Consider the following 18,872-nt stretch of genomic DNA (forward strand, 5'->3'; position numbering starts at 1 on the left):
GATTAATATATTTATAGTTCATTTAAATGTTAAGATCTCATTTTGATCTCTGAATTAAGACTACAGCATAGACAGGAACCGTTTGACCTCTAATAATGTATATGTAAACACACAAAAACACAAACATTATCTACTAATATGTCCCAAAGATTGAATTTGGGTCATTTATCCTGCAGGATGCCTAAACCTTTCTGGCCATGTGTCATAGGAGCTTTGTACTCAAAAATGTATGTGGGGTCAGTGTTTTGAAAAGGCTGAACTAAGTTCTACTTATTAGTCAATAGGAATACAGTAGTGGAGAAATGGATTAACATAACAAAGCAGGCTTACACATGTGAATCTTACTGAAACTTTATTCTTTCCTTGCAAGTTCTGGGTAAGTTGCATGCAGTCTAGACACTTCTCCTGAACTGGGACAGTCAGCCCCTGAAGCATACTCCATGTCTCATTGTCAGAGAGTCACCTCCAGATTCAGCTGCTCACTCATACTCTTTCCTCTCTAGGCAAGAGTCTTTAATACTTTAGTGTCCCTTTGATCCTACGCTTGGACCTTGGAAAAATAAACCTGCTGTGGGTATTTCCCAGTTAATAGCTCTGCCAGGGTTCTGTTCAGGAACTGTTATATCCTGACTTTTTTCTATCACTGATTTGATTCCTCCACCAAAAACCTTTTGATTTAACTCCATGCAGTCATACAGAATATCAAGCAGGTAAACTGAGGCACATATAATTGTAGAAATAATACATAAATTTCCCACGGGCTCCACAATGTAACCAAAGATGATAAAATCAAACCCAGTGCCTACTTCACCAATTATTTATCACTTCTTTCTTTGTCAACCTCTAAGTACTTTCCTACCCATGTGATTGAAATTTAAATATTACATTATAAATGAATTTGATCTAACTCTTTAAATTAGATTTTGTGAAACACAGTATAAAATGCTCTAAATAAGGGTTTTAGTTAGTACCTCTACCACATTGTCTTGATCTGCTAATTTAGTAATTCTCTAAAAAGCAATTAGGTTTGTCTGGCATGATTTGATATTTATAAGCCTGTTCTGCTTACTGCTTATACCTCCTAATAAACTTACATGGGATTTTCAGAAGTGTTCAGTGTTGACCTAATTCTAGTCCCATTGCAGTCAATGGGAGCAGATTAGACCAACGTAGAGTGCTTTTGTCAATCCCATCCTAAACCTTTAGAGATTTTTTTTTTTCTATTTGATTGTTTTATTAAGCTGTGAATTTAAATGTGCAGGATAGTAATTACCAGGATCGCTCTTCTTCCCTTTCCTGAAGATCTCGATTACGTTTTGCTTTTCTCCAGTGTCTTGGTAACTGCCCAGTTCTTAATGCTTTTTAAAAAATGGCTTAGTTTGGTAAGTTAACTAATTTCCTTCTTTACATGCATGAATTTGTAGTTCATGTTTTTTCAAATCTGCTTTTATCTGTTTATAGCAGAGCTTGTCTACACTTACTGGGGGATCGATGCATCAGTGATCAATTTAGCGGGTCTAGTGAAGACCTACTAAATCGACCACAGATTGCTCTCCCGTCAACTCCTGTACTCCACCTGAACGAGAAGCGCAAGGGGAGTCGACGGGAGAGCGTCTCCCGCCAACATAGCGTAGTGTGGACCCTGCAGTAAGTAGATCTAAGTACGTCGACTTCAGCTACATTTTTCGTTGTTTGTTGTTTGTTGGCATGGCCTTGTTATATAGCCCAGATCCTGACACTGGGGAAGGCAGCACCTTTTTGTTTCCTTTTCCCCCCCCTCTTTGGCAGGGAAGATATTGGGTTGATTTCAGGGGAGTAACTGCTTTTTATATAGAAGGGATCCACTTATTCAAGTTGTGCGTTTTGCTATGAAACTGAGCATTGTAAATCTTCCTGCTGCTCAGCCATGGTAGCTGGTGAGTCTAATAAGTAGCTGACACAAAGACAGAAAATTCAAAGCTGAGATGGAACTCAAGTTACTGGTATAGAATATAAAGTCCCACTAGTACTTTGGAGAACTTTATTGGAAACTTGTTTCATTCCTTGCAGCACTACTTCATGTTGGCATGCAGTCGTGTTAACATCTGCTCTCTGTAAGCGGAGCATATATGGTACAGAAATAACACAGAAAGCACCATCCATCTTTACCAATCTGTAGGCTTTTTTATCTCCTTTTTAGAAGGTGCAGGAATAATCTTCAGCTAGCATCAGGGTAACACCAGCTGCTCCAGCTTTTCAGCAGTAGATGAAGGCGCTCGGGTAACACAGAGGCATTCAATATGTGATGATGAGCATGGGATTAGGTAAAGATTCTGTAAATTAGTAGATCTAACTAGATGGTGTCTGCTTGTAATATTCTTCTTCTTTCCTCTCCCCCTAGGCTGTCCATCTCATCATTTAATCATCTTGTTCTTTTTCTTCAGGGACTACAATAAATGGGAATCATCAGCATTCTTTGGGAATATAGTCTGCTTTTCTTTTCTTATCCCAAATTCTGTTACCTGGAGTCCGGGCACACTTGGGGCAGGTGGTTTGAAACTGTAGGATTTGCTTTACCTGCCAATTCACTAGAATTCTTGTTTCTTTACTTTCAGGCCACATTACAAGGCCTCTCTTCTCTCAAGCTATTTCTGTGCCGGGGAGGAGAGAGGAATGAATTGGTTGATGTGGCATGGTAGGAGAGCTCTGAGGTATTTGGTTGGATTTTGAAGTTTGTGTTTAAGACACTGAGTTATTTTTATGATATTTGCATGGGTGCCAGCAGCATCCAGAATGCATTTTAAAAATCAAAATGAATAATTATTAGTCACTGTGGTGCTTTAGGTCTCTGAACCTGCATGGAGAGGTGGCTATGGGCATTTGCATTTTTTTTTCTCCCTTTATTTCTGCAGCCTGAATTAATTTCTCATTCCTTTAAAACCTGCTAGAGAAATATTTTTAGATGCAGAGTTTTGCAGGGTGCCGCCTGCTGATTTCTCTCTCGCTGCGATTCTCCTCTGCAAAAAGCAGCTTCTAACTCCAGTGGATGCCTCCATGTTGCTGATCTAAGGGGTTCTCTCTGGGCTAGTTTTGCCTCTCTTCGCTCATTGCCAAGCTCCCAGCATGGTTTGAGGCTTTAAGAGTTTAAAAAAGCAGATTTGTCTTGGCTTTTTAATAGCTTTAGCTGTATGCAGTGGTCTTTGTGCATATTACTCCCTGTTCCTCAACAGCTGCTTCTTCTCTCCCTCCCCGCACAGTGAGACAAGACTGGAGAGTGGTGCAGGTGGTGGTGGTGGGGGAATAGCTGTTTTTTTTTCTCTTTGGCAAGAGAATGAAGTTGAGTGCTGACATATATCATCTTTGATGGAGAAACTCCACAGCGTTCTTTCTGCTATTGATCTGCTTCTTAATGGCCAGGAGGCCTCTTAGTCAAAGGGAGACAAGAACAGCAACTTGTTTTCCTTTGCAGATGACAGGAGCCCTGCTGGTCACATATAAACTATGCGCTGAGATCTAGCTATGTGGCCAAGCACTACAACTGCAGACTGTTCAAGCAGATGGGGAGAGAAATGGATGGATTTCCTTTTCTGGGCTTTGTTTTAGATTTGATTTTGATGAAGTAAAGTTTAAGATGCTAATGAGCTGTGGAGTGCAACCTCTGCTCTTCTGTTCCTGGCTCTTCAAATGAGTGGGAAACAGCCACGTAATGGACCCTTCTTCTCAGCCCACATTTCCTTGCTTACTGTTAAAAAGAAATTACACGCACAGCTTGCTGGAGTGGGTTAGGAATTTACTGCTACCAGGTTTGTTGCATCAGAAAAAGACTTAATATTCCAAAGACTCTAGGAATGAGGATGTGTAGCCCTTGAAGCTTCTTGCCTCCAAAGTGCTCTGCGCACATTAGCTTCTCTTCACAACTCACTGGGAGGTAGCCAAGTATTATCCCCATTTACAGATAAGGATCTGGGACCCAGGGCAGAGAACAGACTTAACCATGGTCATGCAACAGGTCAACCTCAGAATTGGGAATAGAACCATCCCAGTAGTTCATTTCAGAGCAGACTTTGGGGTCAGAGATAGAGTCCAGGTCCTTTTGTGACTCTTCACTATCTTCCTTGCCATATTAGTCTAATATATTAAGCTGTGTGGCTTAAGACTTGTGAGGAAAAGGGGGATCGTTTGTCCATTCTTCAAGGAACACCTGAAGCCCTCCTTTCGTGCTGCAGATAGAAATGAGTTGTTTTGAGGGGGGTGAATTCCTAGTTGGGACGGTTTCTTTTATCTGTCTCATCTGGAAAACTCACTGTGGGATATGGAATAATTTAAAACTGTCCACGACAAAACAATGAAGAATAGACTGCAGGGAACAGTCCTGTACTAGCACCTCAGGAGATGAACTATGGGACACAAGAGGCTTGGTGTGTGTGAATCACTTTGAGATTGTTGGTGAAGGTTGCTTTGGGAATACAGAATGTTGAAGGCAGGTAGCTTGAGCTGATGGTACCCTGGAGCTCTCTGGCATTACACAATGTGGTAAATTAAGATTGCAGGTGCTTCTTTCCTGGGGCCTTGTCTTCTTATGTGTATATTTTAATATGCAATTTTTTTTGTTTTACTGAAGGGACAATGGAGACCGATCAAGGCACCGAGCTCCCCGGAACGCCCGTATGTCTGCACCGTCGCTTGGGCGCTTCGTCCCCAGGTGAGACCTGTACACCCATCTGGAGAATGGGATAGAAGCTTGGCATTGCCACTTACAACAGAGCTCTCTGTCGTCATGTCAGAGGCTCAGATTCATTTGCTTGCACGGATCTGATGTGAACTAGGTTATCTGTGTCTGGGACTCCTGTGGATGTCTGGCCCTCCTCTTGGAAAAGAGAGGGTGAGATTAGTGTGATTAGCTTTCATAGCCACATTTCCCAGAGCCCTGTCCTGAGCTTTCTTAACTGGAAATCAATGGCTGTAGTGTGGAGCCAAAATGGAAGGGAGGAGAAAATCTGATGGGGATTCTCAGTGAAGCATACTGGGTCAAAGATGAAGGTGTAGGGAAGAGAGGAGATGGGGATTAGATTGCTGGTATAGCTCAGCAGGTCTTCAATTCCATCTTGGCTGGATGGAGCATGTGGTGGTGCAGGGGAGGGTTTGTGCTCCTGAGCCATGACATGCCATTTTTCTGCTGGATGGAGCACTCAGATGACTGGGCTCCTCTCTTTGACCTCCCTTTCCCCCCTGTTAGGGTCCCAGAGCCCAGTACTGCTCACCCAAATTAGATGGGATTCCTGGACTAGAGCCTCAGTTTCCTGGCAACACATTGGAGGTTTTTTCTCAGTGTGTGGGGTGTTTCTCACAGTGTGCACTCTCTTTCTTTAGGCGTTTCTTGCTGCCAGAGTACTTACCTTATGCTGGGATTTTCCATGAACGCGGACAGCCAGGGTTGGCCACCCACTCCTCTGTTAACCGGGTCTTGGCAGGTAAAAAAATACCTCTTCTGGAATACAGTGACCTGTGCTAGGTGGGATTCTCTCCACAGTCTGCGCATAGCAGGTCAGCCTGGAAAAAGAACCTATGAGAAGTCTGTGTCCATCCTGGTATTGGTATATAAACCTCCTGAACCAGCAGAGGATGTGGAACTAGATACTATAGTGATGGGGTTCATACAAGTACCTAGAAGTTGCAGATACCATACTTTGAGTGCATATTAGGCTCTGTGCTGAGGTTCCCCTAAGGCAGGGGGGAATTTAATAATTCTCCTGATGTTTAATTCCCTCCCCAATCTGAATTTTTTTTTTTATTTTTAAAAGCAAACTGACAGCCTAATGATCAGCTTGCTGCAGGTCCTTCTAATTGAATTATAGGGTGCCTTGTTCATGTTCCGGCTGGCAAGCCACTCACAAGGGAGCGCGGGATTCAATTAGGATCCTAATAAGTGCGTGTTAAAACCTCGGCTGCCACCACATACAGCATACAGGCATTCGGGAGCCTTAAAGGGCAGGCGGGGGTGGAGGGGAAGAGGAGTGGGGCTTTGGCAGCCTGTGAATGAAACAGTTTTATATGATAGATGGTATAATTCTTGAGGGTGCTTCTTGGTGGCGTCTGAGCTGCTCTGTGATCAGTACCAGCAGTGGAGAGGCTTTTTTTGGATAAGGGGAAGGCGGGTATCTACGTACCTGCCAGATGGAGATCCATTGTCTGCCGTTACTATTGGCAATGGGGCACATGCGGGAAAGGCATAACCCCCCCCCGGAAGGAGCGTGGTCTCCCATCTAGTCTTTCTCTCTCATTGTGGCGTGTTCAGGAAGAGACTACCTGCGTGGGGAGAGCCCCTGTATTTTGCGTGGCTATGTAGTATAATGTGCCAGTGTAGCCTTTTAAAACCTCATTGTCATCTGTAAAATCCAGAACTGTCTCCTGGATCTTTGTATCTCACTTGGACACTCAGCCAAGACAATACTTGCCTCCTAGTCATCCTGTCGCAACAATTGCAAGAGTAGCAAAAGCCCAGGCTGTGGAGCACCTCCATCCCACTACCTGATGAGCAGGGGAGCCAGCTTGTAGCATTTAACTGACGCACATACTTTCTTCATGACTGTTGCTTGTGTGGAATTTGGCTGTCGGCTTCTGGAAACAGCTCACTGGCAGATAATTACTTGCTGCCAGGCAACACTGCAGAACTCTTCTGTAGTGGGGCTTTGTTGGATTCATCTGCCTTCAGCCCTCCCCGCACAGCACCTCTTTCCCAGCAGCTGAGGAGCATTCTATCTTTTCCTGGCATTTAGCTTTAAGAGAAGCAGTCAGTTTGCTCCTGGCTTTCAATGACTCCTTTTATTTATTCTGCTTCCTCTTCCTTCATGCTGTTCTGATGGACAGTAATCCAGTGCAAGAGCCCAAGCCTCTCTCAGTGCAGAAAACTTAACCCCCACAATTCATATGTAAAAGCTGCAGCACCCTATCACAGAGACTTCATTAAGTGAAGCAAGCAAGGTGTTTACAGCTCCTCTACTAAATCTCCCAATGACCAAGGTCCATCCCAGTCTATTCCATGGCAAGATGGACCTAAATTCTATGGCAAGGCTCCTTGGTTTCTGCAGCATTCCAGTGCATCAGACTGGAAATTGTGCTGCAAGTCCAAGTAACTTCCACAGTGGAGTTTTTATTGAATGATTTTTATTGAAATGCTACATCCCATCAGTGCAGCGGCTCCTTGTGGTGTTTGTTTTAATATTGAATTCAGTTTATTTTACTCCCTCCTCATTTTCAGTTTTTGACATACCACAGATTTAAGTGTTAACAAGTAACTGCATTATAGAAATTGGTGGAGGTCGAAACTTAGCTGCAGGCCCAGGGGGCTTTTGGAACTGGAGGGAGCTTGGAATTGTGGAATAAGCACATTCACTCATTATTTTTGCTAAAATGATTAGCAGTGAAATAGCTGAGTGTTAACACAATGGAGTATTAGCTCTGAATTTTAATATTTGAGATAAAAGACCAGTTCACACTGCTCAGAGCTATTGTTTCAGGATGCCTGCTGACTTGGGAAGGCCACACTGCATTGGTTTATAGTTGTATCAAGTATGGAAGGCTTGGAGCATACTCTTTTGTGAAAACCCTGAAACCTATATTCTTTAACACTGTTCCAGGATGGGGTAGCTTCTGTGCAAATTTCCTGACCAGTTAATACCCAAGACCCTGCCTATTTGTTGTTTGTATTATTGTAGCATCTAGGAGGCCTAGTCAAAGACCAGAACCCCATTGTGCTAGGCGCTGTACAAAGAACAGAAGACTTGAGTCTGCCCCAAAAGGTATGTCTACACTAGAACAAAAGACCGTTCCCACTCACGGGGTCCCAGAGCTTGGACTCCAGCCTGAGCACAAATGTCTACACCGCAATTTTACAACCCTGCAGCCTGAGCCCTGTGAGCCTAAGTCAGCTGACCCTGGCCAGCTGCAAGTATTGAATTGCTGTGTAGACATGCCCAACTAGTTTTTACCATCTAAGAGGCAAGACAAGAGGCCACAGATGGCTATGGACAGATAGACCAGAAAATCAAGGAAACAGAGAGACAGTATTGGTCAGCATGATAGGCTGTGGTCTCGATGCACCAGCTGTCTAACCGTTAAGTTTTTTGTAGGTGTTACAGCAGAGAAGAGTTTTAAGGCGGATAATGTGGTAGCTCTGTGGATGTTTATGGGGAGCTTCTCCCACATGAGGGGCAGCATGAGAGAAAGCACAAATGTGCTTGTTGGAAAAATGTAAGAAAAGTGGGGGGTTGGAGGAGGGCTTCAGAGGCTGATCAGAGGCAGGAGTCTACATTTCAGTAGCGAGTGAGAGATAACTAAGGTGGGGATTGACTATGAAGGGCCTTGAAAGTGAAGACAAGCAACTTATGTTTGATGTGATAGAAAAGGAGGATCCAGTGGAGGGATTCAGAAAGAGGGGTGACATGGTCAAAGTGATGGGGTAAGAGAATGATCTTTGCAGCAGCATTCTGAATGGATATGAGTGGGGTAAGACTGCATTTGGCCAAAGAAAAGAATGTTGCAGTAATTGAAATGTGAGATGATGCTTGTACAGGAGAATTAGCTTTGTGGTTAGACAGAAAAGGCTAAACCTTAGAGGTCTTATGCAGAAAGAATCAACAAGATTTAGACACAGCCTGGGTGTGAGAACCTACAGTGAGGTCCAAGTTGAAGGTAACACCCATGTTACGGGCCTGAGTTAACAGGCAGGATGGTGGTGGTGTCACCGTGGTTGAGAAAGGAGGTAGTGGGGTGGGCGTGGAGGGGAAGAACAATTTTAGCCACGTTTCACTTGAGCTGATGGCTAGACGTCCACAAAATGTCAGATTTTAGTTTGGACCGAAAGAAACTAGTCTGCAGTAGAGAGGTAGAGCTGTGAATCATCAGCATAGAAATGGTAGTTTAATTTGTTTGTGGATGAGATAACTCAGAGATAAGGTGTAGCCGGAGAAAGAAAAGACTGTATCATTGGTCCCCTGTGGAGCCCCCACAGAAGGTTGAAGAGGGAATGAGGAGGAACCTATGGAGGACATGTTGAAGGAGTAATTATAGAAGTAGGAGGGAGAACCAGGAGAGGGAAGAGTCATGGAAGTCAAGGGAGGACAAGATTCCAAGAAGAACACAGTCATCTGTGTTGAAGGCAGCTGATGGTCAATAAAGGTGAGGGTGGAGTACGGGTTCTTAGATTTGTCTAGAAAGAGGTCGTTAGCCTTCGATGGGAGTGGTTTCAATGGGGTGCAATGGGAGGAAGCCAGATAGGAGAGGGTCTAGGATGGAGTTGGAGGAGATGAGCTCCTGTCTGCAAATTGAATGAGTTTAGAGATGAAAGGGAAGTGGGAGATGAATTTATTAATCTCTAAATCCTTCAGATGTTTACACCCCATGCATGGAAAACTTATGGCTCTTCCAGGAATGCCCATCTCCCACAGACTTGCCTCCGATCCTCTGAGCAGGAAAGGCCTGTGTAGTTCTTTTGCTTTCTCTATTGCCAACCACTTTAGAAGGGAAACGCCTTCTGAATGAGACATGCCAATTGGTCACTGAACACCTTTGGAATATCCGTGCTGAACCAGCTTGGCTTTGCAGCAATCTGGAAAAAAATTCTCCTAGATTATAAGGCCAGAAGGGACCATCGTTATCTAGTCTGACCTCCTGCATTACATAAGCCATAGGACTTCTCTGTATTCATTCCTCTTTGAACTAGAGTGTGTCTCTTAGAAAAATACTGTGTCATGATTTAAACATTTCTGTGATGGGGAATCCACCATAACACTTGGTAAATTGTTCAAATGGTAAATTACCTTCACTGTTAAAAAGTTGCACCTTATTTCTAGTCTGAATTTGTCTAGCTTCAGCTTCCAGCCATAGGATCTTGTTATACCTGTATTTGCTCCATTGAGGAACTCTGTATTATCACATTTCTGTTCCCCATGTAGATACCTACAGACTGTGATTTAAGTCACGCTTTAACAAAGAGAAGGTTAAGCTGAAGAGTGAGCTCTTTGAGTCTTTTTCTGTAAGGCATGTTTTCCAGTCATTCTCATGGGTCTTCTCTGAACCCTCTCCAAGTTATCAACATCTTTTTTGAATTGTGGACACCAGAACTGGACACAGCATTCCAGTAGTGGTCACACCAGTGGTAATACAACCTACGTATTCTTGCTCGATATAGACCCCTGTTTATGCAGTCAAGGATCACATTATCTTTTTTGGCCACAGCTTTGAACTAGGAATTCATGTTCAGCTGATTATCCACCACCACACCCAAGTCTTTTTCAGAGTCATGGCTTCCCAGGATAGAGTCCCCATTCTGTAAGTACGGCCTGCATTCTTTGTTCCTAGATATGACTTTACATTTGGCCACATTAAAACGCACATGAGTTTGAGCCCAGTTTATCGGGCGATGAAGATTTCTCTGTATCAATGACCTGTCCTCCTCATTATTTCCCATTCCCCTAATCTTTGTGTAATCTGCAGACTTTCAGTGGTGATTTTTTCTTTTTTCCAGGTCACTGATAAAAATGTTAAATAGAGTAGGACCAAGAATCGATCCCAGCAGGCCCCACTAGAAATACACCCATTTGATGATGATTCCCAGTTCACAACTTATGTTTTGAGAGCTATCAGCCAGTTTATAATCAATTTAATGTGTGCCATGTTGTTTCGTATTATTCTAGTTTCTTAAAATGTCGTGCATTACCAAGTCAAACGCCTTCCAGAAACCTAACGGCACGTCTACAGGGTGGGGTAATGTACACTACGGGGGAGCGGTGATTTCCAAAGTGCACTATTGTGTTGTGCATTAATTGGCCCATGCAGACCAGCACTGGTCCTGCTGGTGTGGACTAAATGTTCCCTAGTGCACTCTAACATAGTGCTGTTTGAAGCAGCATTTTGTTAAAGCGCACTAGAGAGCTTTTAATGTGCACCTGCAGGGTCTACCTGGGCCAATTAATAAGCAACACATTCATGCACTTTCAAAATCATACTCCTGTAGAGCACATTACTGCACCCTGTAAGCTTGCCCTAAGAATATTATTACATAAACACTATTACCTTTATCAACTAAACTTGTAATCTCATTAAAAAATGTTGTTAGTTTGACAAAATCTATCTTCTATAAACATTTATTTGATAGCCTTAATTATATCCTCTTTTAATTCTTTATTGATGGAGTCCTGTATCAGCTGCTCCAATATTTTGCTCAGCATAGATGTCAGGTTGATTACCTGGGTTGTCCTGTTTACCCTTTTTAAATATTTGCACAACATTAGCTTTCTTCCAGTTCACTGGAACTTCCCAATGTTCTAAGATTTATTGAAAAGCCTAATTAATGGTCCAAAGAGCTCCTCGGTCAGCTCTTTTAAAACTCTTAGCAGGATGGTGAGGGATCTCACTGGCCCTTTGGACTCTAGTTCTTCCCTATCCAACCAATATGCATAGGAGAATCAGCATGAACTCTGAGCTCATGGTGGGAACTGTGCCTCTGAGGAAAAGCCTGTAAAGTGAATCCTGTGGCACATGGGAGCAGTCCAGCTAGGGAGATATCTTGAAATGACAACAGTTGGCTTCTATTTTCATAGACTCCCCTCAACCTATTTGTAGTGTGGTATGTGGCACAAGGATGTTAGTCTTCTCACAATACTATTTCCAATCCTCTGGGCAATCTTCCCTCTGCCCTAGCCAGCAGGCATTCATCCTAAAATGTTCATGTTCCTCAGGTGAGGAGCTGCTTTATGGGATGAGGGAAAACGTCTCTATCAAAGAGAGCAGCCAGGGAACTAGTGCAATGACCTAATATGGTCTGTCGTGCCCCAATCGAGGATGTTTAGCACACCTTCCTGGAGCTCGCAGTGTTAGTGTTATATTGCCTACTTGTTCTCCCACCCTCCTATCCCCCCACCCCGGTCTGAACATTTCTGACCAGCAGCTTTCTTTGCAGAGCCTTCCTCACTCTGAGTCAGAACTTGAACAGCGCACTGTCAAGTAAGGTGGGGGAGAAACTGAATTGGTGGGAAGCAATTGTAGATTCAAATATCCATTTAAAAATTAATAAATACCTAGAAAATCTAACCCCGTCACCAAACATTTAAAGCCCCATGTTTGCCTGTGTGAACTCCCTGTACCGGCTTTACGGCAATTACCTGAGCATTCTGTTCTTTGAGCTGGGCAGCGCGATATTGACAGAGGAACGGAACAGAAAAACACTTCAGTTTCAGTTCTGTGGAAACTCCTGGAGAAAAGAAATCAATGTTTGCCAAATAGCACAGGATCACGTGTGTTTTCTCAGCTTCCCACACTCTTAAAATCCTGAAAGGTAACACCAGCTTATTGATAGTCCTGTTACTCAACAAAGGACCTACATGTGGAGTCCACTGGTTGAAAGCACAGAACCCACATAAACCTTGTCTTTTATCTTAATGAGCATCTGCCCTGTCATGTGTGCAGCTCAATGAATTTAACAATTTCCTTTGGATGAAAACAAACAGCTTATGTTAGAGTTTGTGAGACCCTGCTGGCAGGGTTAGTCTGTATCCCTGGACTCTGAACCCTGGTTTTAGTGGAGAGCTTGGTCTCCCAGTGTGGCTTCCTGTTGAGTTGTGAGATACAAACATTTTAAATATTTGAGTGAATTTAGTGCTGGTGAAGCGTGCTACATTTACAACCCAGACACTGAACAGCTCTGCTTATCCCAAGAGCAAGCAGTGGTAGTACAAGCTTTTCTCATTCTCCAACCAGCTGGGGGGGAACCCCGCAGCTCTCGTCCCTGAGCTCCCAGCCACTGGCCCTGCAGCAGGGACCCTGGAGCTGTCAGCCACTGGCCCTGCAGGCAGATGGGGACCCCCCCGGCACTCTAAGCCACCAGCCCCAGAGTTCTGAGCCACCAGGGTTGCATTGGGGCAGCGCGCAGCTGTGGTGGAGGCACCCGGAGCTCCAAGCCGGAGTACCAAGCTGCTCAGGCAGTGGGGTTTAACCCAGAGCTCCAAGCCATTGGCCGCAGGTGGCAGGGCACCCTGGAACTCTCAGATGCCATGGGCGGCCCTGGCGCTGTCAGATGTGGCCATGGCAGGTGCTGGGCAAACACCCCACCCGCTCCCCGCGGCATGGCTTGGGCTCTCATCTCCTCCCGTGTCAGGCTTCAGTCATTCCCCCTGTCAGCTCACGCACACCCCCGCCCATTATTTTTAGCAAAAGTCCCAGACAGGTCATGTGCTTCCGTGAATTTTTGTTTATTGCCCGTGACCTGTCTGGGACTTTTACTAAAAATAATCATGACAAAGTCTTAACCTTAGTAATGACTTATGTTCACTTTCAGCCTGTGCTTGATTAGAATCAGTGGCCAAGGTGAAAGGCTCAATATCTATTAAATTACCATACCCCAGACACTGTACCATATCCCATTTTACAACCTGGAACACAGAGGCAATTCTGGATCATTTGCCCAAGGCCATAAAGTGAGTCAGGAGGTTACCATTGTGTTGGACCCTTCAAGCTTCCACTCCTTTGCCTGTAACTATTTAGTGTTTTTATCTGTAAATCTTAAAGTACTCTACAAAGGTGGGTAAGTGTTGTCATCTCCATGATACCAATAGAGAAACTGAGGCTTGGAGAGGGGAAGGGACTTGCCCAAGGTCTCTCAGCATGTCAGCGATAGAACTAGAACACAGGTCTCCTGTATCCAAATCATATATACTGGACCATACCTGTTAGACATGCTGCCTTCTTATTTCTAACTCTGGTATAACTCAGTAGATCTCAAAGTGCTTCACAGTTTTCCCATTACGTGTTCACTTACCTTATGCTGTACTCAGGCATATTTGGGTAGGTGAATGTGCCTAAGTGGCACATTTCAGCCCAATGCCTCTCCAATTGGCTATTTATAAGCCCCTGATAAATGGACAATTAATGGTAGTGCTCTGGCTGGTGCTGCTTTGATAATTAACTCAATTATTTTTCACTTCTGCTGTAGTGATGAAAGTGAGCATAAGAAGCTGGCTTGGTTGCTCTGGAAACAGTATTCCAAGAAGCTACTCCAGCTTCACTAACATGAGGAGTCTTGCTGCATCCTGGTTTCAGGACCCCTGGATTCTTTTGCTGTTGGTACCAGCATCTCCCAGTGATTTGAAGGCTGTGTCCTGTGCTCCTTCAATCTGCCTGTGTAACACACAATTGCTCAGAATAGGGTTGGGATTGAAGCGCTGAACATCGCTAAGGCTCTCTTCAGGTGTAGTCTCCCAGAAGCATCTTGACCACCTGACCTGCCATTGTACTCAAGCAGAAGGCAGTTAAAGGGAGAGGGATACCATAATGAAACATTTGGGGAACATTGTCACAGAGTGAAGCAAACTTGCAAGGTGAGCTCATCAAAGGAGAGGCCCAAGTGGCTTTCTTCACCATGTCGCAACCTTCAGGCTGGCTTGATTCCCCAGGGAACGGTGATCAGGGAGCTGTGTATGCACAAATGTGGAGTTTCACAGAAGCACACCCTGACTTGGTGCTGGCCTGAGATTCAGACTGGCAAGAGGTGAGCCTAGGAGAGATGAAAATGTTCACATGTGTGAAGGGCTCTGGCTTATTGCTTGCTCTTTCTCTGTGCATTGTTAAAGTGATGTATTCTTAGATATCAGTATGCTAGAAGGGGTAACGTTTTGCAGCAGTGCTCGTCTCTCTGTGGGTGGTGAGGGCCCCCTGGGGCCGTGTGTCTCTTTCCGTGGGTGGTAAAGCTCACTTAGTCAGCCATAAATGTACTTTCTCATAACTTGCTGGGTCTTTTAAAAATAAGACATCACCCACAGTCTTCAGATTTCATAGGTGGAGGGGCAGAGTGGAACCCCCAGAAGGTAGTATGCAAAGAGGCTGTGAATTCTGATAGTGGGCTTTAGGGCTTGTGGCAGTGTGCTACAGATGTGCCGCCAGGAGAGAATAGTAAAAATGTATATTCAAATATTAATTTAAGAATCTCTGAACCAGATTTACAAAAGGACTGAGGGTCCAGCCCGGGCCAGCCCCAGACAGAGATTTTCCATCCAGCCTGGGGCATCAGAATGCAGGACACCACCAAATCTCTACTGCTACACAGTGGCCACATTGAGTGCTGTAATCAGGGTTCTGAGTGTTGATTATAGACTTCCTTTCTTGTGTAAATTTGGCTGTATAGAACACCACATCTTTCTGACTGCAGTCCTGGAGTTTGTTTTAAATGTTAGAGGAATTAGGTGAGCAAAAAAGGCATGTAATTGATGGGGATGTCATTAGTCATCAGCTCTTGCATTTCTAAGCCACCAAGACAATAAACTGAGCATCAAGGGAGGTATGGTTCTGAGCATCAGGATGATGAATGTAAGCTAAGGGGTGCTGTAAATATTGATCGCTACTTGCCTGCATCTTTCCTATTCAACTAACCCCAGAAACTGTTTGTTACTGTACCCTAATCTGGAAGGGAACCATTCTTACTCATAGATTATAAAACCAGAAGGGACCATTGTGATCATCTCGTTTGGCCTGCAGTATAACACAGGCCAGAGGACTTCCCTGAATTGATTCCTGTTTGAATTAGAGGATATCTTTTATAGAACATCCAACTTTGATTTAAAAATGTCCAGTGATGGAGAATCCACCACAATCCTTGGTAAATTGTTGCAATGGTTAATTAACCTCACTGTTAAAATTTGCCCCTTATTTCCAGTCTGAATTTATCTAGATTCAACTTTCAGACATAGAATCTTGTTATAGTATTGTAGATTAAAGAGCCCATTGTCAAAATTGTGTTTACCGAGGTAGGTATTTATAGACTGTGATTAAATCACCATTTAACCTTCTCTTTGTTAAGATAAATAGATTAATGTAATGGAGTGGCAAGGCAAGTGAGGCAATATATTTTATTGGACTGTTGTTGAGTAAGACAAGGTGTGGTGATCTGTGGGTTTTTTGTATATAGTTGTCTGCAGGGTTCCATTGTTGAAGCTGATCGTGGTATCCAGGGAGTTGATGCTAGTGTGGGAGAGTTCTAGAGCATTTAATGGATGAGTAGTGGTTGTTGAAGTGGTGGTGGAAATCTATGAGGGAGTTTAGGTTGTCTGTCAAGAGGATGAAAATATGCACCATGGAACCAATGATATACCTGAGATATTTTCATCCTTTGGACAGATGACTTAAACTCCCTCATAGATTTCTACCACACATCCATTAAACTCCCTGGGAGCTTAAATTCATAACTTTGCTAGATATTAAAAATCATAGACTGAATAGAAACACTAGATTTATGGCTTATTTCAACAATCTATAACCCACTTAACACCCCCCCACACACACACACCCACACACCAGCTTTTTGTTTTCTTTTCCACCTTATAACTTGAGAGGTATTTAATAGGCCACTTCACCTTGATGGTCCCTTGAAATACGTATTAACTGCTTTATGCTAAACCAGTGGTTCCCAACCAGGGGTACAGGTACCTCTGGGGGTATATAGAAGTCTTCCAGGGGCTACATCAACTCATCTAGATATTTGCCTAGTTTTACAACGGGCTACATAAAAAGCACTAGTGAAGTCAGTACAAACTAAAATTGCATATGATGACTTGTTTATACTGCTCTATATACCGTACACTGAATTGTAAGTATTTATATTCCAATTGATTATTTTATAATTATATGGTAAAATAAGAAAGTAAGCAATTTTTCAGTAATAGTGTGCTATGATACTTTTGTATTTTATGTCTGATTTTGTAAGCAAGCAGTTTTTAAGTGAGGTGAAACTTGGGGTACGCAAGACAAATCACACTCCTGAAAGGGGCACAGTAGCCTGGAAAGGTTGAGAGCCACTGTGCTAAACAATCTGTTCCACCTTGCATTTATATCTGATGCTTAATATATTTCCCACACTTGTAGAAGAGCTCTGTGTAAGCTCGAAAGCTTGTCTCTCTCACCAACAGAAGTTGGTCTAATAAAAGGTATTACCTCACCCACCTTATATCTTTAACATCCTGAGACCAACACAGCTACAATGCTGCAGACAAGAAGGGCCGCCCAGAGGATTCAGGGGGCCTGGGGCAAAGCAATTTCAGGGGCCCCTTCCATAAAAATAAGTTGCAATACTATAGAATACTATATTCTTGTGGGGGCCCCTGCGGGGCCTGGGGCAAATTGCCCCACTTCCCTTCCTTCTCCCCCCCCCCCCCTCCCCGGGGCAGCCCTGCAGACAAGTCCTAGAGTATGTCACTAGTAAGATCACCCTTTATGTTCAGAGGCTGGAGTTGTTTGGAAAAAGGTCTTGGCAAGGGCAGAGCCGGGGGAGTAAATCAGGCTACAGACCTCCTTCCAAAACACAAACAAAGGCAAAGGGAAGCTTCTGTATTAAAACTGTTGCAGATTAATGAGTATCTAGCACTAAGAGGGAAACTTAATGTTCCATCTAAATGAGGACCCTTTGCATCATCTGTATTGCCATGGCATAGAGGCCCTAGTGAGGTTCTGGATTCCTTTGTGCTGGACACTGTGTGAACACCACATTCTCTCAAGGAGTTTACAATCTTAGGGCTAGGAAAAAAGCCTAGAATAGCTGTTGCTGAATATGGCTACACTAGAGAGTTTACAGTGGCGCAGCTGTACTTATGCAGCTGTGCCGCTGTAAACTCTCTAAGCCAACGGGAGAGAGCTTTCCCATCAGCTTAAATACTCCCACCCCCATGAGCAGAAGTTATGTCAGCAGGAGAAGTTCTCCCACTGACATAGCAGCTGTCCACACCTGCTTTTGGAGGTGTAACTTACATTGCCCAAGGGGTGATTTATTCACCCCCTGAGCGACATAAGTTATGCTGACATAAACTATCATGTCGACATAGCCTAATTCCCCATGGGGATACTTACTTGTAACTAAATGTGCCTTTGTGCAGTTTAGGTTAATCCACTTCCAAAGAAGATTAATTTAAATCATACCACAGGCATGCTTAGCAAGGAATAAGAGTGTCCACACAGACGGTTAGTGCAGAACAGCTATCATGCTTTAAATTCACACCCTAACTATTTTGCACTAACTTCCCCTTGAATTCCCTGTGTAGATGAGCCCTAAGATGAGCTAGGTGGGGGAAAGGAATTCAAATACATTTTGTTGCATCTAAAATTACATATAGTGATATTATTTCAGCTGCACCAGACTTCCTCTCAACCCCTTTTTTCTTGAAGACATGGCAGGTATTTGTGTTAAGGAGAGATTTGAGGGAGTGGGTTCAAGTGTGGAATTCTGTGCACCAAGGACAATATGGGAGAAGCTGAGAAGATGATTGTGGGTAAAGCAGACAAATGGGCAGTCAAGGCCATCCTCACTGGAGGAGGAAGTGGGGGCAATGTGTTCCAAAATGAGAGCAGATGGATAGAGGGACAAAGCTGCCACTGATTCAGCTATTGCTATTATATTGCTATCAGTATTATAATATGATGGCAGTGACAGTACTTCAGATTGATCTTTGTCTTAGCTGATGAAGGAGAGAAGAGCATAGAGCTTTCATCTGTAGCTGAAGTTGGACAGTGGGTCCTTGGCCTTCCAGTATGCAGACCCATTTAAATTTTTTTTTTTTTTTTTTTTTTTTTTTTTTTTTTGGACTAAAGCAGAACAAATGAAACAGCCCCTGCAGTTAATGAAAATCCCAAGACAGTAGGTCTCTCCACATGTATATTTACAATGACCCAGAGACAGTGGAAGGTGAGAGCAGGATATTAGAGTGCAAACTTTGCTAGTTAAATGGCTAATTGGAACTGGAAATATCAATATGCTGCTGCATAGTATGCTCAGTGTGCATATGTTTTCTAAAATGCTAGCTCCCCACAGCCAGTTAGCTATCGACTACTGCAGTCCCAGCCTTTTCCAGCAGGGAGTA

General features: G+C 43.7%; 1 protein-coding gene across 5 annotated transcripts in view; it reads left to right on the top strand.

Moving 5' to 3' along the window:
• The window catches only part of AMBRA1 (autophagy and beclin 1 regulator 1), a 162,295-nt gene that overhangs the window by 56,766 nt on the left and 86,657 nt on the right, over positions 1–18,872 (top strand). For all 5 annotated transcript variants that reach the window (XM_065402400.1, XM_065402401.1, XM_065402402.1 and 2 more), the window contains 2 exons: positions 4,601–4,681; positions 5,350–5,450. In XM_065402400.1, coding sequence (XP_065258472.1) covers positions 4,601–4,681; positions 5,350–5,450 — 182 coding nt within the window. The remainder of the gene's footprint in view (positions 1–4,600; positions 4,682–5,349; positions 5,451–18,872) is intronic.

This window comes from Emys orbicularis, chromosome 4 (genome assembly GCF_028017835.1).
Source record: "Emys orbicularis isolate rEmyOrb1 chromosome 4, rEmyOrb1.hap1, whole genome shotgun sequence".
NCBI lineage: Eukaryota > Metazoa > Chordata > Testudines > Emydidae > Emys > Emys orbicularis.